Consider the following 27,736-nt stretch of genomic DNA (forward strand, 5'->3'; position numbering starts at 1 on the left):
CAGGGGGGGAAGATGTAATGACCCCGTAAAAACTTGTAATTATAAAAGTTACCATGGTAGAAATTAGTGTGAACTGCTAACTACTATTGTTAAAAGATATTATTTTTATTTATAAAATGGAAGATATTTTGGATAAATGCTGGCAGTCTCCTAAGGGAGGATTTGAAAAAGAAACAGTTATAAAAACTGAAAAGGAAACTAACCCTCAGCCAGGAAAAGTCCTGGGAGGGAAAAAACCCCTGGTCTGTTGGGACAGAGAGGGAGAGGAAAATTCTGTGTGACAGAAGAAAAAACAAGGAAAAGGGTTACGTCTGGTAAGGACCAGATAACCTAGGCACTGAGGTGCTTGAGTCTTGCTGAGGGCTGCAGGCCTGCAGGACAGCTCGGGGGGAGAATCCAATGAATTGATGGATCTCATGGCTGGGTGGATAAGAGCAATTATATGACTACAGGTGAACGTCTGGAGCATTAACTTCTGTAGCTGGCAAACCAGGTACGAACTAATCACCAGATTCAGTTTTTCCTTAATCTGTGTATTGGAAAATTTAAGAGGAAATGAAACCAGTTCTCTGTTGCTTATAAAGGTAAAAGTATAATTACTGTCAGTAACCAGTACGAAGAGTATTTTAGTACTAGTTATTAAGCAAGAAAATAGAGACTATCCGCTGTAAGCGTTACAAGTAAATGTAGGAGAACTGATACATGTTATAAGTGCAGAAATTAGTGCTTACAGACTATCTGATATAAATATAAACATTGCAAGTTAGGCGTATGAGAACCGATGCTTATTAATGGAATAGAAATTAATGCATGCATCTGCATAGAAGCTGAGAACGTGCTTTATACATAGAAATTATACCAGTTCTGGAAGATAGTAACTGTGTGAATGAAAATGCATGAAATAAATACACATCAAACTGTGTAACAGCGGAGAACTCGCTGCACAACGATAACAGTGGATTATCCGGAAGACCAATGAATCCGTGCGATTCTAAAACAACAAGAACAAGAAACTGAGAAAGTACCGTTATCATAACATATAACAAAGCTGTAACAGAGGATTTAATCCACTCGGTACCAAGGATACACATTCCATTCACTTGAAAACAGGGGTTTCATTCATATAAGGGTTATACGCTTAAGCTCGGAACAATGGATACATTCTTATGTTTGAATAAGACTACATGCCATTGCATTCGAAAACAAATATGAACCCTCAACTGTATGCCACCGTCTGAACGCATTTGCTTCAGAGTGCGGTTGGTACTAATATCCATAAGGCAACATGATGTTCCCGGATAAAGAACCCCACAGTGGTGACAGCCATGCGGCCGCTGTTCTAAAGACAAGACCGTTGAGCCGTTACAGAACTGTGACAAGAAACCCTAACCAAAACAATGTCAAGCGGTGGACTCCATCGAGCTCAAACGTGTCTGTGATATGATGCCAAGAACTGTAAACAATTAAATATACATATCGTATTCAATAGGTAAGCATATGACTCTGTATTAACCGAAAAACCCTGTGAGTATCAAACTGTACATTAACCAAGAATCCAGTGAGCTCGTTCTCTCATAAATTACAGACAACAGCTTATGATTCAATGTTAACATTCTCAACACTATGAGGAGATAGAAGGAAATGACGGCCTGTGGACCGTGAGTCGAAAAGGTTCCAGTCATGAGACAGTGGCCCTTTAACATATAAATACATACAAGCAACTTGGCATGAAGCCCAAACAACTATTTAACATAAAGTAGAGACCATGAGAACGCAGGTACCGGCATGAAAGGGCCGACCGCGTTTCGAGCCAGTGTTTGCACAAGAGTATAACCCTGAAGCATTTAAGGTAAAAACCTCTGTAAGGGACTCCTTCAGCTATTAGAATCAACTCTACATAATACTCAAGGATAACTCTCACCCATCAACGGAAAAGCCAATTCGTGCTAAAGTTATGATGGGTAAATACCTGGAGAAGCCACGGCCGTCTATTATCTGTTGAATAGTTAAGAACTTGTAGCAAATCCCTAACACAGTGAAAGCAGAGGATTAGTTTGAGTAAACAGAACTAATGAACTGATATTGAACGCAGAATACTATGAAAGCTATTTATGAATTCAAACAGTCGTGGATGAGTACTATAGTCGGCAGTCAATGGTTATGAAGATACCTGAATGGAGCGCTGCAGAACTGGTAGCTGCAGCAAAGGGGTCACCGCCGAGCCGAACAGCTTCCACCTTCCGAAAACATGTGCAAATGGACAACGAAAAAATAGCTTAGCGGCATATAAACCACCGGTAAGCCCTTGGATGCATCCGGGCCCTCGGATCTCATCTTACCATCCACACCGTTCATTAGTTGGCGCGTAAACCCTAGCACTTTATCCAAAGTATCACGTGGCCTCAGCACGGTAGATTGCCACCTGGTGCGGGTAGGTGAGGTAAGGAGGGATTCCGTGCATCATCTGGTACCGGTGATGGAGATTTGTCATTACCTTAGCCCTCAATATGTTAAGGTTGCCAAATGGTTCACAAACCGTAACTCAAGGAGAGAACCTTATTACATTGGGAACTGCTATACGATGTATAGTCAACAGCACTCTTATACCATGGAATAGGATGCATTTCATTATATATATATATGCTGGAAAACCGAATGTATGGATTATAAAGTAGTGGAACCATGATGTTGTTTAATTTGTTTATAGATGTTGGGTAGATCGTGACAATGTAAATATAAATATAAATGTAAAAGTAATTTTTAATCTTGGGAAGTTAGAGAGAATCTGTGAGGTAGTGAGGAGAAAATCATGGAGGAAATATTGGTGGGCGCATGAAAACGAGTTTTACCGAGTTTTAGAGACATTTACTCGGCAACCAACCCCAATAATGAGTAAATCGCGGTAAGAATTTTGTGTTTTTCACTTTTTTTTTGTGTTTTTCACTTGGAGCTGCACCCTCCATTTATCACTGGAATGTATTTCCTTATGTTTTAACATATAATATAAAGTGTGGCTTGTTTTACCCCAACCCTTTTCATAAGGACCCGCAGTTCCTATGGGCGCTCCCGGCTTGAAGTGCAATGACGAAACAATGAAATGTGAGCTCAGACCATCAACGCAGCGGTGTTATGTTATAATGCAATGCATAGGAGGGGATAGCGATGTTTATATATGCGTGGGAGCTTGATTAAACACCCGCCAGGCCGACCTACAATGGTAGTAAGGCCGACACATGTTCAAAGGCTTTTGCGATGGAATTGAAGGCATGGGCAAGTCAGCTGGGCAGCAAAGACTTTGCCCTGCCACTCATATAAGTTAGCATGCATGAGAGCTCATTTGAACACATTCGAACTTCGCTCAACAAAGAAGAGTGCACAGAACTAGAAGGTGGCGTAGCAAGATAGGAGGGCGCATGATTCGGTGATGCGCCCATTCTTGGGCGAAGCCGCACAGAAGTGAACGCACATCTTGGTCTTGGATTAACAGCGTGGGCAGGGCCGCCCGTCGGTTGGAGAAGGGCGTGCACAAGTGTGTGGCGCCCAGATTGTGTGAAGTAGCGCCCGACGTTGAAACGTTGGTACGCGTCTGATTTGTGCAATGACTTGGCACAGGTTCTTGGGCGACTCAGGGGAGCGCCCCCGTCATGCAACTGTGCATGGTGTGACTTTCAGTGAAGTGTTGAGATTGTGAACAGAGGCGTGTCTTCGGCAGAGGTGCCCGTGTGTGGCGACTTCGAAGCGCGCCTGAGTTGGCAAAACAACACGATCGTGCGACAAGGTGAACGAAGGGTTCGAGAGTTGTGCGGCGATCCTGTAGAGGTGTCGACGAGTTGGGCAACCGAGTTTGCCGAAGTTGTGAAAATTGGGTTACTGTAAATTTGGGGTTTCCCAAGATTTAACTTGTACTTTGTAAAAGTGGAAAGATTGTATAATATATTGGTTCGGGTAGACTCATATTGCAGGGAGTTTACCCTCCCTTTATGCTGTTGTCCATTTCTCTTGTATAATGTTGTTTATGTGAATGTTATGGGCTTTCACTTGTATAAAGGAATACATTAATAATACTTGGTTGTGAAACACAAACTAAGTAGGAAAAGTGGAATGTTACACTTAGTCTACAATCATAAGTATTGGTGAAAAGAAAATGATTGGTAGTGCCGCACCTCGCTATAAGCGGTTGAAAGATTACCACAGGTGTAGGGGTGTGACAGGTGGTATCAGAGCTGATGAACTGAATCAAGGAGCTGATTCTACGAAGACCGAAGACTTGAAATGGAGCTCAAGTTTGCAGGTGGCAAGTGGAATATCAGGTTGATTCAGGTGAATGACGAAATAGGTTTGGTAGAGGTGAAGCTTGGTGCTTGGGCCAAGCTGAACGACAAGGCATGGTAGGTTTGGAAGAATGCCAAGGAAAGATCTTGCTTACCTTATACAGGATGAAGCAGATGAAAGACGAAAATCCCCAGATTCGAAAGGAACTTGAAGTCTTGGAAAAGAATGTTGAAGACGAACTTCTTCAACTTGGTTGGACAATGGAGCAAGATGAAGTTGCAGATTGTGCTGACAAGAAAGAGAAGCCGTGATAGTTGAAAATGCTAGAAATGTGACAACGATGGAGGATGAACTTGAGATTGATCAAGTTGGACCAAGATCGTGCCGTTTGTAGACATGGATGGATGAGGATACTCACATGGAGGAGCCTCATGATGATGATGATGAAGTAAGTATTGATACTTGTGTTTCACTTGATAATTTGGTAGATGGATTGTATGCAGGGAAGGGAAAAATTAGTTTGCCGATGCTAGAGAGGATCTTACCATGGATGTTTATGATGAAACCTTGTATGGAGAAGCAAGGATTGTTGACTGTTGCAAGACTTGTTGGGGTTGTTTTTTACCTTATGGTAGAAGGTACAAATTCCTGTGACAAGGGAGGAACATGATGATCATTGCAGAGGATTGGGTCATGCTTTAGCCACATGGAGAATTGGCTAAGTGCCTGGCATGACTCATGGACAGATTGAGGAGGGCACACACTTGAGATGATTGGGTGGACTTCTCATGGTCAAGACCAAGAGCAAGTCTTGGTGGAACCTTTAGAGGGGGAGCTATGATGGAAGGGACTCGTGATGATGATGATATGGCTGGGTGACCGAGTTCACTAGACCAAAAATTGTAGACTTCGATGGGATGACCGATTGTTGTGATGGGTCTACTTGGTTGGACTACATGGGCAGCTTAGTCATGGACATCAAGTTGGAGACATGAAGCATGGCAGTCTTATGCAAGGACATTATGCAGGAGCACTTGTAGAGGTGTCACTTATGGGCATCCAATGAGGAGTGCCAAGGCAGGGATGTTGTGCAGGTGGATTTGCTAACATGACACGGAGACTTATTACTTATGAGCCGATGGAGAGGCTGTGCACTTATGTACAACAAGGCCATGGACTTGGATGGAGTTGTGAGCAGGCTATAGAGCATTCGTACTACATGGAGAGCTGAGGCATCTTGCAGAGACCTTTGGGCCAAGACTTGTATGCTCGCTGAGATGCTAGTTGGAGATGACTCATGGAGCTGATGATGACATGAGGTTGTGACTTTTAGGGACTTCGTATATGGTGGACTTGGAGGATCTGATGCATTGAGGAGCTGAGGTCAGAGACTTTGATGCAGGATGGGGTGCATACTTTCGAGTACATGTATGGGTATGGCTTGAAAGAGTGACTTGATGTGGAGGATCGATATGAGACACTTTGGAGTGATGGAGTTACAACGATAATGATGCCTTGGTGGCAACACTTGGGCATGGGTTGAGCCGAGACTTGGACACATGGAGGCTGATTGATTTATGATCATGGGCAGCACATGGATAGATGAGACAGGTGTATACTTGTTTCTATGGCAAACTTGAGGGATGGCACATTGCAGATATGAAGGAGGTTTCTTCATGGACCTGGATGTGGCACATCGAGAGTCGGGTTGATGAGAAGGTCTCTTCACATTGAGGAGATACACATATGGATGATGATGTGGGGGTAGATGTGGCTGATTTCATGTAGCACATTAGTACCAGACATCATGGACAACATGTTGCAGATGAGATGAGGGCTACTTCATGGACCTCAGCATGGCTTACACTTGTATGGAGATGGATTCTTGACCGAGTTGAGGATGTGACGGGATGTTCTCGGAAACAACCGATGGTGGCATGAGGATGTCCATTCTCATGGTTTGAGCGTGACAGTTGGACTGATCACCCGACTAGTTCAAACATGGGGGTCGACAGTGTGCAGAGATGTGTTAGCAGTATGTTGGAGTATCATAGTAGCAGTTCACATGAGGACAACACATGATGAGGTCGACACGAGATGTTGCAGGAAGCATGTAGCTTGAGATGGAGGGACCAGCCTTGCATGATGGGGAGCAGCATGTGGAGATTGTGACACGGTGGTCGATAGTCATGGATTGAGATGATTTCTGATGTATGACATATCGATGGGGTGTATACCTTGGTATGGTGATCTTGGTGAGACATGGTTGCCGGGATGAGACATGGTGGAGACAGTGGTTCTACATATGATGCAGAGATGTTTGTAGTATGTGGAGGAGTTGACATCATGGATGAGACAGATATTGATGTTGATCTTGGTGGATGGCTACCAGGATGGTATGTTGTCGAGGATGACAACGACTTCAGGTGGAGGAGGTTGTAAGGACCCGCAGTTCTTATGCGCGCTCCCAGCTTGAAGTGCGATGACGAAACAATGAAATGCAAGCTCAGACCATCAACGCAAGGGTGTTATGTTATAATGCAACGCGTAGGAGGGGACAACAATGTTTATATATGTGTGGGAGCTTGGTTAAACACCCGCGGGGCCGACCTACAATGGTAGTAAGGCCGACACATGTTCAAAGGCTTTTGCGATGGAATTGAGGGCGTGGGCAAGTTAGCTAGGCAACCAAGACTTCGCCCTGCCACTCATACAAGTTAGCACGCATGAGAGCTCATTTGAACACATTCAAACTTCGCTCAACAAAGAAGAGTGTGCAGAACTAGAAGGTGGCATAGCAATATAGGAGGGTGCATGATTTGGTGATGTACCTGTTCTTGGGCGAAGCCACATAGAAGTGAACGCACGTCTTGGTCTTGGGTGAAGGGCGCAGGCAGGGCCGCCCGTCGGTTGGAGAAGGGCGTGCACAAGTGTGTGGCGCCGAGATTGTGCAAAGGAGCGCCCAACGGTGAAATGTTGGTGGGCGCCCAATTTGTGCGACGACTTGGCACGGGTTCTTGGGCGACTCGGGGGAGCGCGCCCCGTCATGCAAGTGTGCATGGTGTGATTTCAGTGAAGTGTTGAGATTGTGAATGGAGGCGTGTCTCTGGCAGAGGCGCCCATGTGTGGCGTCTTCGAGGCGCGCCTAGGTTGGGAAAACAACACGATCGTGTGACAAGGTGAACGAAGGGTTGGAGAGTCATGCGACGACCGTGCGGAGGTGCCGACGAGCTGGGCAACCGAGTTTGCCGAAGTTGTGAAAATTGGCCAAGTGTAAATTTGAGGTTTCCCAAGATTTAACTTGTACTTTGTAAAAGTGGAAAGATTGTATAACATATTGATTCGGGTAGACTCATATTACAGGGAGTTGCCCCTCCCTTTATACTGTTGTGCATTTCTCTTGTATAATGTTGCTTATGTGAATGTTATGGGCTTTCACTTGTATAAAGGAGCACATTAATAACACTTGGTTGTGAAACACAAACTAAGTAGGAAAAGTGGAATGTTAGGCGTAGTCTATAATCGTAAGTATTGCTAAAAATAAAACGATTCGTAGTGCCGCACCTTGCTATAAGCGGTTGAAAGACTATCGCAGGTGTAGGGGTGTGACACTTTTGCTTTTAATTGCGATATGCCACAACATAAGACTTACCTCGCAACTAAATTGTCATAAGAATTACCTTGCTGCAACTGAATTCTGAGTGAAACTCCTCTCCTTTGCCCCATAAAATTTTTCTATCATGGTATCAGAGTGGATTAAGTATTGTTAGTGTAAAAACCTCTCTTTTTACTAACAGTTAAAATTGTTTTCAGGACAAAATTTTTGAAGTGTATTTACCAGCAGGTAGAAAGTTTTTTCTTTCACTTAAAAATGGAAACATAAGCACAACCTTGACTAATCCTTAGATACCTCACTTGAATGGAAAAAATATGATTAGTGGCCTATTACAATGAAGGCCCTGTTTTCGTCTCAAGACATTTAGGATTTGGTGGAGAATGGTTTCGAAGAATCAGCAGATGCAACAGCATACAATGCCTTGTCTCAAGTAGAAAGCGATATGTTGAGGGAAAACAAGAAGAAGGATGCAGAAGCCCTCTTTTACATTTTTCAAGCAGATCATGAAAGTATATTCCCAAGGGTTGTAGCAGCAACGAAGTCTAAGCAAGCATGGGACACCCTCCAGAAAACCTACCAAGTGATGGAAAAAGTGAAGACAACAAAACTGCAAATGTTGAGAGGATATTTTGAAACACTTTGTATGAAAGAGTCTGAGAATGTAGACTCTTTTTTTACACATGTAATTGGGTTGGTTACTCAAATCAGGTCTCATGGTGGGACACTTGAAGAAAGGAAAATAGTTGAGAATGTTTTGGGAAGTTTGCTAGCAAGGTTTGATGTCATTGTTGTGGCCATAGAAGAGATAAAGGGTCTCTCACAATTCTCAGTGGACGAGCTTCATGCATCACTAGTTTCTCATGAACATAGACTGAATAGAGCAACAAGCTCCTCATCGGAGCATGCCTTCAAGACACAAGTTTCATTTGGTCAAGGTCGAGGCAGAGAAAGATCATATGCTAGAGGAAGAGGAAGAAGCCGACATATAGGTGGAAAAAGCGGCCCTTCAAGCTCATGTGTAAGAGGCAGCAATCAAATTCCAAGTGAAGGCCCAAGCCAAAATCAAGCACAAGGTCAGAGGAATGATAAATCTCAAGTCCAATGTCATTATTGTAACAAATATGGTCATTATGCAAATGAATGTAGAAAGAAGCAATATGACATTAGTAACAAACCAAGTGTAAATTTCACAAAAGAAAATCAAAACCATGATAGAATGTTTTTATCTTGTAATGGAGCATAAGAAAAACAAAGTGATATATGGTATCTAGATTTAGGGTGTAGCAACGACATGTGAGGGAACATAGAAATGTTTTCCAATCTAGATGAAAGTGTGAAATCTGAAGTGACATTAGGGACTCAGAGAAAAGTCTCTTTCATGGGCAAAGGAAGAGTTAATATCTTAAGAAAAAGGGAGAGAAGAAGTACATCTCAGATGTTTACTTTGTCGCCAGTCTAAAGCATAACCTCATAAGCATTGGACAACTCATGCAAAAGGGCTACAACATCTTCAAAAATGATGTGTGCACAATTTTGAATAGGCCTTCAAGCAGACTGCTGATTGCAAAGGTTCAAATGAAAAACAATAGAATGTTTCCCCTAAAGATAAGATCAAATTTGAAGGAAGAAGGTCCACAAGCACAACTATCAATGAACTCATAAGAGGATGGAAGAAAAGAGGCAGTTGTCACACAAGTGAACTATCAAGTAGAGGTAAAAAATGAAATTTGGTTATGGCATTTGAGATTTGGTCATCTCAACTTTGGAGGTTTGAATTTGTTGCATAAGAAAGGCATGGTGAAGGGTTTGCCCCTAATAGAAAAACCGAACAATGTATGTTAAGGATGCATCTTGGGAAAGCAACATAAAGAGACATATCCAACAGGAAAGTCAGTAAGGGTAAAGGCACCTTTGGAGATTTTCCACTCAGATTTATGTGGATCAATGCAGACACCATCAATTGGTGGTAGAGACTATTTATTGACCTTGATATATGACTACACAAGGAAGACATCAGTCTATCTCCTCAAACGGAAAAGTGAAGTGTTTGAGCGTTTTCACCAATACAAAGCTCTTGTTGAGAAGCAAAGTGGACATTACATCAAAGTCCTCAGGACTGACAGAGGTGGCAAATACATCACAAATGATTTCCTACGTTTTTGTAGGGAGCATGGAATTCATAAGAAATTTACAACAGGATATACACCCTAGCAAAATGGTGTAGCGGAAAGGAAGAATAGGACCAATATGCAGATGGAAAATTGTATGTTGAAGGCAAATCATTTGCCAAATGATTATTAGGTTGAAGCTATCGCTTGTAGAGCATATATCTTGAATAGGTGTCCAATCAAAAGCATACAAAACATAGTTCCTGAAGAGGCATGGAGTGACAGAAAGCATAGTGTCAATCACATGAGTGTCTTTGGTTGTGTGGCATATGCACATGTCCTGGATGAGTTGAGGAAGAAGTTGGATAGTAAGAGAGAGAAATGTATATTTGTTGGATATAGTGATGAATCCAAAACATACAATCTCTACAATCCATCAACCAAGAAAGTCATAATCAGCAGAGACGTGCAGTTCATAGAAGAGGAAGCATGGGATGGAAGTTTACAGAATACAGTCAATGTGAAAGCATGTATACCAGATGAGGACAAAGAGGAATTGAAAGTAGCAATTAGTTCCTCAACATTGACTCCCTCTACTCTTATTCAAGCGCAACAAAGTAGGTAGCAAGGAACACCATCGACCAATAATAGGACAGTGTCACGTAGTCAAGCAAGTGCTTCTCCAAGCACGCTGCAAAGCGCAAAACCAAGTGACATGTCAAGCCCATCTTCAACAAGCACAAGAACACCAAAAGTTAGAAATCTAAATGAAATTTATGAGCAAGATGAGGTTGATAGAAGTGTTATTCTGAATTCCTTATTTGCATTATTTTGTCATGTAGATGACCCAATCCATTTTGAAGATGTAGTCAAAGAAAAAAATTTAGTTGCAGCAATGGAGGAAGAAATAGAAGCAATAGAAAAGAATGACACATGGGAGTTAGTGAACCTTCCGCAAGGAAAAGAAGTCATAGGATTGAAGGGGGTCTATAAGACCAAAAGCAACATTGAGCGAAAGATTGAAAGGCACAAATCAAGACTAGTTGTCAAAGGATACAAGTAACACCATGGGAGAGACTATTCAGACACATTTGTGCTAGTACAGTTGTTGTTATTGCCGCGAAACATAAATGGAAAGTGTATCAAATAGACGTAAAATGAGCGTTCTTAAATGGAGCGCTGAAAGAGGAAGTGTATGTTGCACAACCGCCAAGTTATGAGGTAGAAGGAAAAGAAGACAAAGTGTATTGGTTGAGGAAAGCTCTTTATGGGCCTAAGCAAGCACCGCATGCATGGTACAATAGGATTGATGCTTACTTGTTGGACAATGGTTTCAACAAATGTGACAGTGAACCCACTCTCTACATCAAAGAGAGTGATGATAAGATTCTCATTGTTGTCTTATATGTAGATGATTTGATTTTTATAGGCAGTGATGATTTTCTCATCGCTGATTTCAAATAAGTCATGAAGAATGAATTTCAAATGACTGACTTGGGTTTGTTAGGATATTTTTTGGGCATAGAAGTGAAGCAAATATAAAATGGCATTTTTTATTTCTTAAAAAAGGTATGTGGAACACTATTTTGGAGAGCTTTAAGATGCATAACAACGATCCTGCACCAACTCCAATTGTCATGGGGTTGAAATTGAGCAAATAAGATTGCAGTAGCAATGTCAATCCAACATTATACAAAAGTATGATAGGAAGCTTAATGTATTTGACCACCACTACGCTGGATATAATGTATGCAGTGAGTTTCGTGTCGAGGTTCATGGAGACACCCAAGGAGACGCATTGGCAAGTAGTGAAAAGAATTCTAAGGTGTGTCAAAGGGACAAAACAGTATGGCATTTTGTACACCATGACAAGTGATTTCACATTGGTTGGTTACACTGACAGTGATTGGGTAGGATGTTTCGATGACAGAAAGAGCATGTTAGGATATTTTTTTCATTTGGGTTTTGGAGTAATTTCATGGGCCTTGAAGAAGCAGCCAATAGTATCATTGTCAACAGCAGAAGCTGAATATGTTGCCGCAATAGTAGCAACGTGTGAAGCAGTTTGGATGAGAAGAATGTTGAGGGATCTTCGCCACGACCAAGACAAAACGAAAACTATTTTCTTTGACAACACATAAGCAATTGCATTATCAAAGAATTATGTTTTTCATACGAGGAACAAGCATATTGATGCTCAATATCATTTTATTAGAGACTTGATTAAAAATGATGAAATTGTGTTGCAACACCTGGAGGTCACATGAACAATTTTCTCATATTTTCACAAAGCCATTGGCAAACACAAGTTTTGTTTATCTCAGAGATTGTTTGAGAATGTTCAATGGCGGTAGTTGTTATTAAGGGGGAGTGTTGGAAATAATAATCTCAACCACCACCTTAAACACACTGAAAAACTCCATGCTTTCCTAGTCAACTACTGCACGGTTGCGATTTTGTTTGCAGGCCAAAGGATTGAAGTCAGAGAAAAAGTACAACGCTGACCATTCCGCAACAAAACAGAGAAGTTAAGGTACTTAATGAAGTTGGTAAATAAATATGGGCAGTGATTTACTCTGCAAATGTTTCCCACACTCCACAACACCTTGCAAGTTTAGAAAACCAATTACTATGTAAAATCTTCCATACTGCGTATTAATTATTTGCTCTGTCATGTATTAATATGAAATTTGTATGTTGAAATAAATATAGATGTAAAAGTCATTTGTAATGTTGGGGATGTTAAAGAGTGAGAGTCTGTGAGGTAGTGAGGAGAAAATCATGGAGGAAATATTGGTGGGTGTGTGAAAACCAGTTTTACAGAGTTTTACAAACATTTACTCTGCAACCCCAGTGACGCATAAATCACAGTATGTTTTTTGTGTTTTACACTTGGAGGTGTAGCCTCCATTTATCACACGAATGTATTTCCTTATGTTTCAAAATATAATTTAAATTGTGGATTGTTGCATTATGGTATTAATCTTTCACAAGTAAATTTACCGCAACCCTTTTGCTTTTACTTGGTTTTGCCGCGAGTTATTTCCTTTGTTTTATTAAGCCTCTGTGTAGTTGTGATTTCCATGCTGAAACATAAGACTTACCTTGACACAACTAAATTCTCATAAGATTTACCTTGCAGCAACCGAATTCTGAGTGAGACTCCTCTCCTCTGCCTCCTTAAAATTTTTCTAACATGATCGTGTCCTAGATTGCAAATTGTAAAATTGTAAGTGTCTATTAAACAAAAGTAATTGAAGAAGGAATGGTAGCATTGGATCCAAGAAAATGTCATCATTTGTAGCATTGATTGCCTTCACATATGAAATTGTTAAAAGTGATTTTAACTGTAATGCAAAATCATTGGAACATAAGTTCATAGAACAAATAATCACACACATTAGTGTTCAATAGCATTAGGAGTGTTAGAAAGAAACGAGGATTTTAAGTACATAATCGTGCATTTTGAAAAGTATAAAAATGAAAGGATATATAGTGAAACAAAACAGTGACCTAGCACAGTAGACACAAAAGTTTATAAGACAATGAAATTTTTTCCATTTAAGTACGAGAAGAATGTAATTAAGGATCAACGGTGGATGTTTTGCTCAAACATGCTCACATTTCAATAATCTGCTAACAATTGTAATAGTGTGAAGTTAATTAAATTGCACCGAATATTGCAGATTGTCAATTAGGAATTAATTATATTGCAAAATAGTATGATGAATATTATCTATGAAGGATAGTTGGTTGGTAGGTAGAAATATAGGGTAGTAATTACGAACATGGTTGTCATAGATGCCCAAATATAATGAAAAAATTGTGTATAGTTAGATGTTGCATTTCGAAACAGTGTAAACAGAAGGAAAGAGTGTATTAGAATAAAGATATGGATATCAGAGTTAACAAAGTATTATACATATGAAATAATTAGGTACAGTGTAGGAAAAGTGGATTCCGTACTAGAGCACAGGGCACCACATGGTGAATAGTTTAAATGTGACACTCTTATATGAAATCCCCTTTGTAACGACCTGCCGTTCCTAGGTCCGCGGGCGGACGTGCGTGCGCATGGGTAGAGCTAAACGAGCGAGTGTTTGGCGAAGTGTGAGCTGCGGTTATGTGAAGTGCGAGATCGTTCAAGTGTGCGATATGACAATATGCGCATGTATGGAGGATGGGCAAGCTTGTTATATGTGTGGGAGCATGACTTAGAATTGTATGGAGGCCGACCTATGTTTATGATGAGCCGACATGGTAAATTGAAACATTTGCGATGGAGCAAGGGGCTTTGGGTGAGTCGGCTAGGTAGCTAGACTATGCCCTACACTTGGTATAAATAGAAGTGTGTTGGATGGCATTCAAATCATCATTCGATCATCGCTCAAACACTTGACATCTTTGCTCAAGAGGAGTTAGGCGGAGTTTTCGTGTGCAGAGCTAAGGGAGGAAGGCACAGGTTGGATGCACCCATTCTTGGGCTAGCTGCACGAAGGAAAAGGCGTTGGACACGGTTGTGGGTGAAGGTATTCCTGGTGGTTGGGTGAGGGCGTGCATGGGTGTGTGGCGCCAGATGGATGGTTGAGGCATGCACGGGTGTGTGGTGCCCGGTTTGTGCGACGACTTGGCATGGGTGTCTTGGTGACTCGGGTGAGCGCCAGCCCGGCGTGCAAGTGTGCATGATGACATAGTGAAGTGTTGATATTGTGAACGGAGGTGTGTCTCGGGCAGAGGCGGCCGTGTGTGGCGACTTGGAGGCACGCCTATGTTGGGTAAACAACACGATCGTGCGACAAGCTGAACGAAGCATTGGTGAGTCATGCAGCGAATGTGCAGAGGTGCAGATGAGCTAGGCAACCGAGTTTTGTCTTGGATTGTAAATTTGGCAAAGTATGAAACTTGGGGTTTCCAATTATACTTGTAAAGCTTTGTAAATTGTTGTATAATATATTATCAGGCAGACTCATTGTTCAGGGAGATGCCCCTCCCTTTATACAGTGCAATTGTGTTCTTCATTTATAATTGCTGTTGATAATGAATGTGTATGTGTGTTCATTGGTATAAAGGATAACATAATGATACTTTGTTTCAAAACACAAACTAAGTAGGAGTAAGTGGTTATGCGTAGTCCACGAACACAAGTATTGGTGAAAAGAAAGTGTTCGGTGGTGCCGCACCTCGCTAAGAGCGGTTGAAAGACTACTGCCGGCTTGGGGGCGTGACAGGTGGTATCAGAGCAAGGTTGCTCGTGACGAAGTGCAGATATTGATGCTGATTCAGGGTTGAAGAAGCTTGACAGTTGCTGACAGTGAAGCAGGTACTTGCAGGTGAAGGAAGCTATTTCACATACAAGTGAGACAAGAGCTGGTTCAAGTTGCATGCATCTTGGTGAAACTGTTGGATGGTCGAAACTAGATTGCAAAGAAGAAGGAAGCTGTTAGCAATGGCAGCTGAATCTCAGGCTGGGTCTAGTCACGGTTTGAAGGATGCTACTATGGCACTTATGGAAAAAATCTTGGAAAGGATGGCGGAATTGGAAGCTTTCTGGAATGAGAAGATGGACTTGTTCGATAAGGACCAAGAGGCCAATTCGGATACGAAGGAAGAGCTTGAGGAACTCCGGACTCAACACGAGTACATTGATCTTATGTGTACACAACTTGAAGTAAGGGTCAAGGAGGTTCAAGAGGCAAGAGACCAAGGTCTTGCAGAGATCGTGGGCTTGCGAAAATCTCTTGACGAAGCCAGAGATGAGATCGTGGTGTTGAAGAAGGCCGTGAGGCATAACTCAGGTGGAGGATTGCCTCATGTGAAAGTCAAGGAACCAGAATCTTACGATGGTACAAGGAGTGCAAAGACTCTTGGCAACTTTCTATGGGACATGGAGTAGTACTTGGAACGATTGTGTCTATATGATGATTAGACGAAGGTCAAGGTAGCTGCTCAGTTCTTGACGAAGGATGCGAAGATGTGGTGGTGAAGGAGGATGGATCAAATTTCCAATGGCAGTGCTGGTGACATTACTTCGTGGGATGATATGAAGAAAGCTTTGCAGACCCATTTCAGTCCTCAGGATGAAACGTGGAAAGCAAGGATGAAAATTAAGTTCATAAAGCAGACCAAGAACCTACAGACATATCAGCGAGAGTTTGCAAGTGCGGTTCTGGAACTTCCTGACATGGCGGAGAGGGACAAGGTGTTCAATTTCATTATTGGATTGAAGCCTTGGGCATGCAATGAAGTGAAGGGGCAGAGGATTAGAACACTTGAAGAAGCTTTTTCTGTTGTTGATAGGTTGGTGGAGCATTATGATGAAACTTCTCATGATAGGAAGAAGAAGTCCAATAAGCCGAAAGATAAGAAGAAGGATTATGCTTCAAAATCGGATGATAATTCGAAGACAAAGAAAGCCTTGAAGGGTTGGATATGTGCTAGACCGCATACGGTGAAGAACTACCCTTCTAAACCGAAAGTGGCTGCAATTGCACAACCTAATATGAAGAATGAAGAAGCTTCTGTGGGGATGATGTAGATACTTGGTGTTGGTGTTGCTACAGAGGTGGTCTCTTGGAGGGATCCTGAGAGGAACAATTTGGAGTATGTTCGAATGAAGGTTGGAGTTGCTAATATACTCACTATGGTGGATAGTGGGGCTTCTCACAACTTCATGGGTGAAGACACTGCGAGAAGAATTGGGCTGAAATTTATACTGGTGAAGGCACATATGAATACAGTCAATTCTCCTCCTGCTGAAGTTCTTGGTGTAGCTAAAAAGGTGGACATGACACTTGGTGAGTGGACAGGGAAGGTCGACTTCAGTATAGTGGGGATTGATGACTATGAAGCTGTGCTCGGAATGGAATTCATGAAACAATTTGATGCTATGATTGTTCCACATTTGAGGAAGTTGTACATTTACAATGGAAGGGAAGATGTACCCATTGGTGTACCAACCATTGGAGTGACAAGACCTGATTGTAAGTTGGCAGTGATGCAAATGGAGGACGAGAAGCAGATGGAAGACATGAGTTAGCGGTTGTCCATGGTTGAGACAAAGCTTACTGAACAGTCATTGATCATCAGGACACTTTCACATAGTATGTTAGATTTTTCAAGAAGGCTAGAAATGGTCGACGATGATGATGATGATGATGATGAGGAATGTGTGAGGCCGAATGTCCTAGAGGAGGATCGGGTCACTTATCTAGAGAGGATGGAGATAGAAGATCCTGATAGATGGATTGAGATGATTAGTGAGGGTGAGCCCTCAGGCTCTACTCCCTCCACATCTTCTTAGATGGACAAGAAGATGGGGCTCATTGTTAGCTGCTCAAGGCAGTGAGTCTTTAAAACAGGTTGAGTAGGTATGGCAGATGGTGTATGGATGGCTTGGCATCAAGCATCATGACATGTTGCAGATGGTATGGATTTTCCATGGAGCTAAGCATGGGTGATATTCTTGGCGAGTTCGAGATGTGGCAGGATCCGAGATAGACTAGTGAAGGCATGAGGATGTTCACTTTCATGTCTTGAGCGCGGCAGTTGGATTAGCTACCCAACTAGTTCAGACATGGGGTCTGGAAGTGCACGGAGAGATGCTGGCATCAGGCAAACGAGGAGGACAGTTCACAGGATGAGGACGACACATGGTGGAGATGGAGTTCTACATATGTTGCAGGGATGTTTGTAGTATGTGGAGGAGTTGACATCATGGACGGAGGATGAGACAGACATTGATGTTGATCTTGGTGAATGGCTACCAAGATGGTATGTTGTCGAGGATGACAACGATTTCAGGTGGAGGAGGATGCAATAACCTGTAGTTCCTAGGCGCGTGGGCGGATGTGCGTGTGCTCGGGTAGAGCTAAACAAGTGAGTGTTTGGCGAAGTACGAGCTGCGGTTATGTGAAGTGTGAGCTTGTTCAAGTGTGTGATATGACAATATGCACATGTATGGAGGATGGGCAAGCATGTTATATGCGTGGGAGCATGACTTAGACTTATATGGAGGCCGACCTATGTTTATGAGGAGTCGACATGGTAAAGTGAAGCATTTGCGATGGAGCAAGGGGCTTTGGGTGAGTCGGCTGGGCAGGTAGACTATGCCCTGCACTTGGTATAAATAGAAGTGCGTTGGATGGCATTCAAATCATCATTCGATCATTGCTCAAACACTTGACATCTTCACCCAAGAGGAGTTAGGCACAGTTTTAGTCTGCAGAGCTAAGGGAGGAAGGCGCAGGTTGGATGCGCCCATTCTTCAGCTAGCCGCACAAAGGAAAAGGCGTTGGAGTGAGTTGTGGGTCAAGGTGCACCCAATGGTTGGGTAAGGGCGTGCATGAGTGTGTGGCGCCTGACAGATGGTTGAGGTGTGCACGGGTGTGTGGCACCTGACAAACGGTTGAGGCATTCACGGGCGTGTGGCGCCCGGTTTGTGCGACGACTTGGCGTGGGTGTCTTGGTGACTTGGGTGAGCGCCTACCCGGCGTGCAAGTGTGCACGGTGACTTGGTGAAGTGTTGAGATTGTGAACGGAGGTGTGTCTTGGGCAGAGGCACCCATGTGTGGTGACTTGGAGGTGCGCCTAAGTTGGGAAAACAACGCGATCATGCGATAAGGTGAACGAAGCGTTGGTGAGTCATGCGGCGACTGTGCAGAGGTGTCGACGAGCTAGGAAACCGAGTTTTGTCTTGGATTGTAAATTTGGCTAAGTATGAAACTTGGGGTTTCCAAGTATACTTGTAAAGCTTTGTAAACTATTGTATAATATATTATTGGGTAGACTCATTGTTCAGGGAGTTTCCCCTCTCTTTATACTGTGCAATTGTGTTCTTCATTTATAATTGTTGTTGATAACGAATGTGTATGGGTGTTCATTGGTATAAAGGATAACATAATAATACTTGGTTGCAAAACACAAACTAAGTAGGAGTAAGTGGTTAGGCGTAGTCCATGAACACAAGTATTGGTGAAAAGAAAGTGTTCGGTGGTGCTACACCTTACTAAGAGCGGTTGAAAGACTATCGCCGGCTTGGGGGCGTGACAGGTGGTATCAGAGCAACGTTTCTCATGACAAAGCACAGATATTGAAGCTAATTTAGGGTTGAGGAAGCTTGACAGTTGGTGACAGTGAAGCAAGTACTTGCAGGTGAAGGAAGCTATTTCACATACAAGTGAGACAAGAGCTGGTTCAGATTGCAGGCATCTTGTTGAAACTGTTGGATGGTCGAAACTAGATCGCAAAGAAGAAGGAAGTTGTTAGCCATGGCAGCTGAATCTCAGGCTGGGTCTAGTCACGGTGTGAAGGATGCTACTATGGAATTTATGTAAAAAGTGCTGGAAAGGATGGAGGAATTGGAAGCTTTCTGGAATAAGAAGATGGACTTGTTCGATAAGGAGCAATAGGCCAATTCGAAGACGAAGGAACTCTGGACTCAACACGAGTACACTGATCTTATGTGTACAGAACTTGAAGTAAGGGTCAAGGAGGTTGAAGAGGCAAGATATCGAGGTCTTACAGAGATCGTGGGCTTGCAAAAATCTCTTGACGAAGCTAGAGATGAGATCGCAGTGTTGAAGAAGGCCGTGAGGCATAACTCAGGTGGAGGAGTGCCTCTTGTGAAAGTCAAGGAACTGGAATCTTATGGTGGTACAAGGATTGCAAATACTCTTGGCATCTTTTTATCGGACATGGAGCAGTTCTTAGAACGATTGGGTCTATCTGATGATGAGACGAAGGTCAAGGTAGCTGCTCAGTTCTTGGCGAAGGATGCGAAGATGTGGTGGCGAAGGAAGATGGATCAGATTTCCAATGGCATTGTTGGTGACATTACTTCATGGGATGTGATGAAGAAAGCATTGTAGACCCATTTCAGTCTTCAGGATGAAACGTGGGAAGCAAGGATGAAAATTAAGTTCATAAAGCAGACCGGGAACCTACAGACATATCAGGGAGAGTTTGCAAGTGCAGTTCTGGAACTTCCTGACATGGCGGAGAGGGACAAGGTGTTCAATTTCATTATTGGATTGAAGCCTTGGGCACGCAATTAAGTGAAGAGGCAGAGGATTAGAACACTTGAAGAAGCTTTTGTTGCTGTTGAAAGGTTGGTGGAGCATTATGATGAAACTTATGATGTTAGGAAGAAGAAATTCGATAAGTCAAAAGATAAGAAGAAGGATGATGCTTCGAAATCGAATGATAATTCGAACACGAAGAAAGCCTTGAAGTGTTGGATATGTGCTGGACCATATATGGTGAAGAACTGCCCTTCTAAACCGAAAGTGGCTGCGATTGCACAATCTAATATGAAGAATGAAGAAGCTTCTGTGGGGATGATGCAGATACTTGGTGCTGGTGCTGCTACAGAGGTGGTCTCTCAGAGGGATCCTGAGAGGAACAGTTTGGAGTATGTTCGAATGAAGGTTGGAGGTGCTGATATACTCATTATGGTGGATAGTGGGGCTTCTCGCAACTTCATGGGTGAAGATACTACGAGAAGAATTGGGCTGAAATTTGTACCGGTGAAGGCACAGGTGAAGACAGTAAATTCTCCTCCTGCTGAAGTTCCTCATGTAGCTGAAAAGGTGGACACGACACTTGGTGAGTGGATAGGGAAGGTCGACTTCACTATAGTGTGGTTTGATGACTATGAAGCTGGGCTAGGAATGGAATTCATGATACAGTTTAATGCTATGATTGTTCCATATTTGAGGAAGCTGTACGTTTACAATGGAAGGGAAGATGTACCCATTAGTGTACCAACCATTGTAGTGACAAGACCTGATTGTAAGTTGACTGTGATGCAAATTGAGGATGAGAAGCAGATGGAAGACATGAGTAGGCAGTTGTCCAGGGTTGAGACAAAGCTTACTGAACAATCATTGATCATCAGGACACTTTCAGATAGTATCTCTGATTTGTCAAGAAGGCTAGAAATGGTCGAGGATGATGATGATGATGATGATGAGGCATATGTGAGGTCGAATGCCTTGGAGGAGGATCGGGTCACTTATATACAGAGGATGGAGATAGAAGATACTGACAGATGGATTGAGATGATTAGTGAGGGTGAGCCTTCAGGCTCTACTCCCTCCACATATTCTTAGATGGACAAGAAGATGGGGCTCATTGTTAGCTGCTCATGGCAGTGAGTATTTAAAACAGGTTGAGCAGGTATGGCAGATGGTGCAGGGATGGCTTCGCATCAAGCATCATGACATGTTGTAGATGGGATGGAGTTTCCATGGACCTGAGCATGGGTGAGATTCTTGACAAGTCTGAGATGTGCTAGAATCCGAGATAGACTGGTGAAGGCATAAGGATGTTCACTCTCATGGCTTGAGCGTGGTAGTTGGATTAGCTACCCAACTAGTTCATACATGGGGTCCAAAAGTGCATGGAGAGATGCTGGCATTAGGCAGACGAGGCAGAGAGTTCACAGGATGAGGATGAAACGTGGTGGATATGGAGTTCTACATATGTTGCAGGGATGTTTGCAGTATGTGGAGGAGTTGGCATCATGGACCGAGGATGAGACAGACATTGATGTTGATCTTGGTGGATGGCTACCAGGATGGTATGTTGTTGAGGACAACAACGATTTCAGGTGGAGGAGGATGTAACGACCTGCAGTCTGTAGGCACAAGGGCGGATGTGCGTGTGCGCGGGTAGAGCTAAAAGAGCCAGCGTTTGGCGAAGTGCGAGCTGTGGTTATGTGAAGTGCGAGCTCATTCAAGTGTGCGATATGACAATATGCACATGTATGGAGGATCAGGGAGCATGTTATATGCATGGGAGCATGACTTAGACTTGTATGGAGGCCGACCTATGTTTCTGAGGATCCGACATGGTAAAGTGAAGCATTTGTGATGGAGCAAGGGGCTTTGGGCGAGTCGGCTGGGCAGCTAGACTATGCCCTGCACTTGGTATAAATAGAAGTGTGTTGGATGGCATTCAAATCATCATTTGATCATCACTCAAACACTTGACATCTTTGCTCAAGAGGAGTTAGGTGCAGTTTTAGTGCGCAGAGCTAAGGGAGTAAGGCGCAGGTTGGATGCGCCCATTCATGGGCTAGCCGCACGATGGAAAAGGAGTTGGACTTGGTTGTCGATGAAGGTGCGCCCGGTGGTTGGGTGAGGGCGTGCACGGGTGTGTGGCGCTCGACGGACGGTTGAGGCATGCATGGGTGTGTGTCGCCCAGTTTGTGCGATAACTTGGCATGGGTGTCTTGGCGACTCAGGTGAGCGCCCGCCCGGCATGCAATTGTGCACAGTGACTTGGTGAAGTGTTGAGATTTTGAACGGAGGTGTGTCTTGGGCAGAGGTGCCCGTGTGTGGTGACTTGGAGGCGCACCCAAGTTGGGAAAATAACATGATCGTGCGACAAGGTGAACGAAGCGTTGGTGAGTCGTGCGGCGACTGTGCAGAGGTGCCAACGAGCTAGGCAACCGAGTTTTGTCTTGGATTGTAAATTTGGATAAGTATGAAACTTGGGGTTTCCAAGTAGATTTGTAAATCTTTGTAAACTATTGTATAATATATTATTGGGAAGACTCATTGCTCAGGGAGTTGCCCCTCCCTTTATACTATGCAATTGTGTTCTTCATTTATAATTGTTGTTGATAATGTATGTGTATGGGTGTTCATTGGTATAAAGGATAGCATAATAATACTTGGTTGCGAAACACAAATTAAGTAGGAGTAAGTGGTTAGGCGTAGTCCACGAACACAAGTATTGGTGAAAAGAAAGTGTTCGGTGGTGCTGCACCTCGCTAAGAGCGATTGAAAGACTACCACCGGCTTGGGGGCATGACACCCTTGGTGGCATGGAAATGGTCACTATTGTGCTCAGGGCACTTTAATAAAAAATAATTTTTTTGTCTTATAAATTCAATTTTTATTTTAATTACTTTCCATTTAAATTTAATATCAATTGAATTGTCTTAAATATTTGAGACAAAAATATGAAAATCAACCATCGTCAATGGAGATTTAACATGGAATTGTGTCAATGATTTTCTCTATATGAAAATCAATCATGGTCAACCATGGTCCAATGTCACATTGTGAGAATGATTTTCTTGATATGAAAATAACCCATTGTCAACCATGCTTATTTTAGGGTTTATAATATTTATCTTATGTTTTATATACCTTGGGTTTATAATATTAGTCCCCTGGGTTTAATATTACTTCCTTGGGTTCATAATCCTTTGGGGTTTAATATAAGGGTTTATATTCTTAGGGTTTAATTTTATTCCATTGGGGTAACATAAAATATTATTAGTATTAATTAATAATAATTAATTGTTTATTAAAATAATTGTTATTATTATTAAAGCTTATTAGTGTTTTCCAACAACGTTTGCTAATGTGGTTGTGCATCTAAATGACATACACCTATTAATGTGACATATATTATTATTAACTAATATTACTACTATAAATTCAAATTAATGTTATTGCTATTATTGTTTAATAATTAATTTATATTACATTATTTAAAATTAAATAATAATGAATCTCGGTTGAGAGCATATGGAGGCTAGGGTTTCAACCAAAAAACCCTGACAAACCAACAATATCCGTTGAGGAGAAGGGAATCTACCGTGTACAACAAACTTGCGGACTGGGGTCATCAGTGCCCAAGCAGGGGGGAGAGATCCCCTCCTATTGTAACATCGTGGTAGGGGAATCTGGCCAACACGGAAGGGTAGCAAGGAACAATGATAGCCATGGGAAAGGACCTCCAGTTTTGGGAGCACAATGGCAAGTAGGTCTGAGAATTCAATGCCTACCACGAGCTACCAAGAAAATAATATTTTTATCTCCAATAACAAGGTAGAGGAATGCAAAAACTATATGTAGGATCATGCCCTCATCTGCAAATTCATCGGAGCAAGGTGAACAAAAAAGAAGTTGATAAAATGAATCCAACACATATGGCAACCGAAAGGTCACATAGATCTTAAACTGGGAGAAAAAGGCTTCTTCATAGTGATATTTCCTAATCTGGAGGACAAAGAGAGGGTTTGAGGATGGGCCCTATTGTCCCTTAAGAAACCAATTTCCTAGCCGTGTAGAAATTTTACTTAAGACATTAATGTTTATAATTATTGTCACTTGTTTTTCAGTTAATTATATGTTGTATTCTCAAATGAAGGACCTGAAGGACTTGATTTTTAACCCTTAATACTGAGCTGACATGAAAATCTCAGAATGCCATTTGATTGCTGAATATAAATGATGAATGAAGAAAGCTTGAAGAAGTCAGAGACGATATACTATTTTACACAGAATCTACTATCTGTGACACTTGGAGAAGTTAAAGATAATATGTTGTCTTACACATAAACTACTATCTGTAACTTAGAAGAATTGCAGAGGTAGGAACTTCAAGTAGAGGAGCGCTCTTTTAAGGGATTTTGACTTCATTTACACAGGAAAATAAATACCTGCAACCTCATTACCATACCTAAAGGAAGAAAACATATGATGACACATAACAGAGAAGTCACAAAATCATTCCCAACAATGTGTGGAAAACTTCTTATTCTTTCAATAATCAACAAATTTATCAAGAATATAATGGTCTAGTCTCCAAGTTCTCCAAAATTCGAACACTTTCTCTGTAAATTTTCCTCCTTTTATACATTATGAGATAGTTAGTAATCACCAAAACTATCAAACTGCTTAACTATTTACTAACTGTCTAAAGTAAAATTCACTACAAAATATTACAGAGAGGGTAAAAGACACCTCATTCTTAAGAAAATAAAATAACAAGAAATAACAGAATTTAGAAAACTGATGATGATTGTTCACTTTTCAGATATGTGACTTGATTATGTGGTCTGAGTGTTATTCTACAAGTTGTAACCTTGTAGATGACCTGATGACAGTTAGATTGTTTTAACACAATAAACTGCAACTTTACAAGAACTTCGTGTGCGGACTTGGGCCCACGTATGCATTGAAAATGTTCTAACTGGCTAAAACATAAAGAAACCCTTATGGGCCACATATATATTGGGAGTGCTTTGATTGGCAGAAACACTAAGAAACCCGACCAATCACCTTTCCTTTGGAGTTTTAGTCATCTGCCTCTAAATTTGGTTATTTTGATAAAACAACGAAATTTATTAATTTACACGAAATATAGCTTACCACGGAACTGAAAAAGAATTAAAAATTTGGTTCATAAACTTATCACATCCGCCTGAGCTGTGCATGATCACTGTCCTGTCACCTTTTCAATGGATGCTCGGATCCCTCGGAACTCATGAAACTTTAAACCTGTTGAGAAAAACCTTATCACGTCCATTTTTTCAATGACCCTTTGACTCCCATACAGACCCGATAAGAAATAAAATTGCCAGTCCATTTCGATTGACGACTATGATTGGCCCAGACTTTAGTGCATTAAACTATATTTCATACATCATCGCATCCGATTTCTGAAATAAACCATGTTCTAGTTGAGCGCGCGATTACCGTCGGATCTGTGGCTTGTTGATCAGAGGGCCCAGATCTTCTCATGGGTTTCTCACAGTCAAAGGCCGCCAATCAAATAAAATAAGTTATTTATTTCAAATTTCTTCTTTTCCCTTTATCTCCGCTACAACATAATATTTGATTTTTTCATTTTTTGAAATAAAACTGAAAATAAATTAAAAGGACAATGGATGCTACAACATCTGGCTCCACCTAGGGATAGTGCTTTTGCCACAAAAGCACTAAGAACTGTAGATAAATGCCTTCACCTCGGGCATGGAGTCACATATTTCTTAGCCAATTAAACTTCTATGGAATTTGTAGAATGAGTTCACTTCGGTATCTACAATGATAGAATGATTATGCTTCAGAACTAGAAGTAATGTTTGAGGTACTGCCCATGGACAAGATGCTTATGCTTCAGAAGTGGAAGTAATGTTTGAGGTATTGCCCATTGACAGGAAACTGCAAGGGTTCGCCATAAGGATTCTCTAGGAAGAATGTATAATTTGTCCTTGCTTCTATAATTCTGAATGGGCCATACGAGAGAGGACCAAAGTTTACATGTTTTCCCTTATCTTCTCTTCTAGTATCCCACCTTAATACTAGGTCTCCAACTTGAAAATCAATCTCTCTGGCCTTTCTGTAAAAAATAATCTTCATATTTGATTGATACATGATCAAGTTATCTCTTACCTTATCCTCGATTTCACTCAACTCCACTACCTTATTCATTCTTCTTATCAGAGCATTGGGTTCTTCTTTTGCCTCTTGCATCATTGCAATCATAGGCTTCATAAGTTGGCTTGGGAATAGAGCTTGAGTTCCATACACTAACTCAAAAGGTGATTTTCCTATGGACCTTCTTGTAGTTACTCTAGCAGCCCATAGAGAAAACTTTAACTTAGAATCCCAGTCTTTCTGGTTCTATGCAATAGTTTTCTTAAGGATCTTCATCAAAGTTGTTTTAGTGGATTCAGCTAATCCATTTCCTTCTGGATGATAAGTTGTTGAATGGGACAAAATAACACTATACTTTTGACAAAAGGTAATAAAATTACTTGAGTTGAAGACTTGAGAATTGTCTATTATCATTTTGACAGAGCATCCAAATCTGTTGAAAATATTCTCCTCTAAGAACTTCATCACCACCTGATCATTTACCCTTTTGGTAGGTATAGCTTTTACCCACTTTGTGAAATAATTAGTAGCTGTGAGAATCCACCTGTGCTGCCCACATGAAGGTGGGTTAATCTCTCCAACAAAGTCCAGTCCCCATTGTCTGAATGGTTCTTCTATGGAGACTGGAATCAAAGGAAAGGGAGCTAACCTCTTCTTCTCAGCAAAAGGCTGACACTTATGACAACTTCTAACAAACTTATATGTACCACCAAATAGAGTAGGCCAATAAAACCCTACCTGGAGGATTTTATTTGCAGAAGCCTTCCAACTATAATGTCCTCCACATAACTTCTAATGATAATATTTAATGGCCTGTGTAAATTCATCCTCTGTTAAACATAACAACAAAATTCCCACAGGATCCTTCCAATACAATCTACCCTCAACAATCACATATGGTTGGGCTTTGATCTTTAATGCTCTATACTTTTTTCTATACAAAGATTGAGGACAAGAGAGAAAACAAAAACAATGGACTATGTGCTTGTACCATTTTGAAAATAAAAGCTTATACCTAATCTTCATACCTGAGTCTGATTTTTCTTTACCTTCTTCAACTGTGTCCTCATCCACAGATGTCAGCATGTTGATTCCCAATGCCTGAAAGTTTGACTCTATCAACATCTTCCCCATTGCTTGCCATTTCACCAGCTTTGTGGGCTTTATTTCCAAGTCATACTCTTGGATCTTGGCTATCCATTTTCCTTTTTTGCCTTCTACATCAATCTGGACCAAGACATTCTTTACTGCAACATTTGGCACATAAGCAATGATCCGTGACTGCAGTATGTAAGTCCTGAAGGCCTTTAGGGATTTTACCAAAGCATATACATGTTTTTCAAGAATATTATACTTTAGTTCAGCATCTCTGAGAATCTTGCTAAAGAAAGCAATTGGCTTCTCTTTTTCTGCAACAAGACAACAACTATTGAATTAGGTGATGCAAATGAAAAAACTTGGAAAGTTTTTTTATAATAAAGTATTATTAGGACTGCAGTAGCTTGCAATGCTTCTTCAATCTTGTTGAATGACTCTTGGGCTTCCTTGGTCCAATGCACTTC

General features: G+C 41.6%; 1 protein-coding gene across 1 annotated transcript; it reads right to left on the reverse strand.

Moving 5' to 3' along the window:
* Positions 1-1,479: 1,479 nt before the first annotated feature.
* On the reverse strand, positions 1,480-27,308 carry LOC149162650 (uncharacterized). Its single transcript, XM_089435254.1, has 4 exons — positions 27,203-27,308; positions 2,171-2,275; positions 1,970-2,027; positions 1,480-1,835 (listed from the first exon to the last, which is right to left on the reverse strand). The coding sequence occupies exons 1-4, from the start codon at positions 27,306-27,308 to the stop codon at positions 1,697-1,699; spliced, it is 408 nt and encodes a 135-aa protein (XP_089291380.1). The 3' UTR covers positions 1,480-1,696.
* Between the last annotated feature and the right edge of the window lie 428 nt (positions 27,309-27,736).

Source organism: Pinus tabuliformis, chromosome 5_2, assembly GCF_031772625.1.
Source record: "Pinus tabuliformis cultivar Carrire ecotype Pingquan chromosome 5_2, CPIR1, whole genome shotgun sequence".
NCBI classification, from domain to species: domain Eukaryota; kingdom Viridiplantae; phylum Streptophyta; class Pinopsida; order Pinales; family Pinaceae; genus Pinus; species Pinus tabuliformis.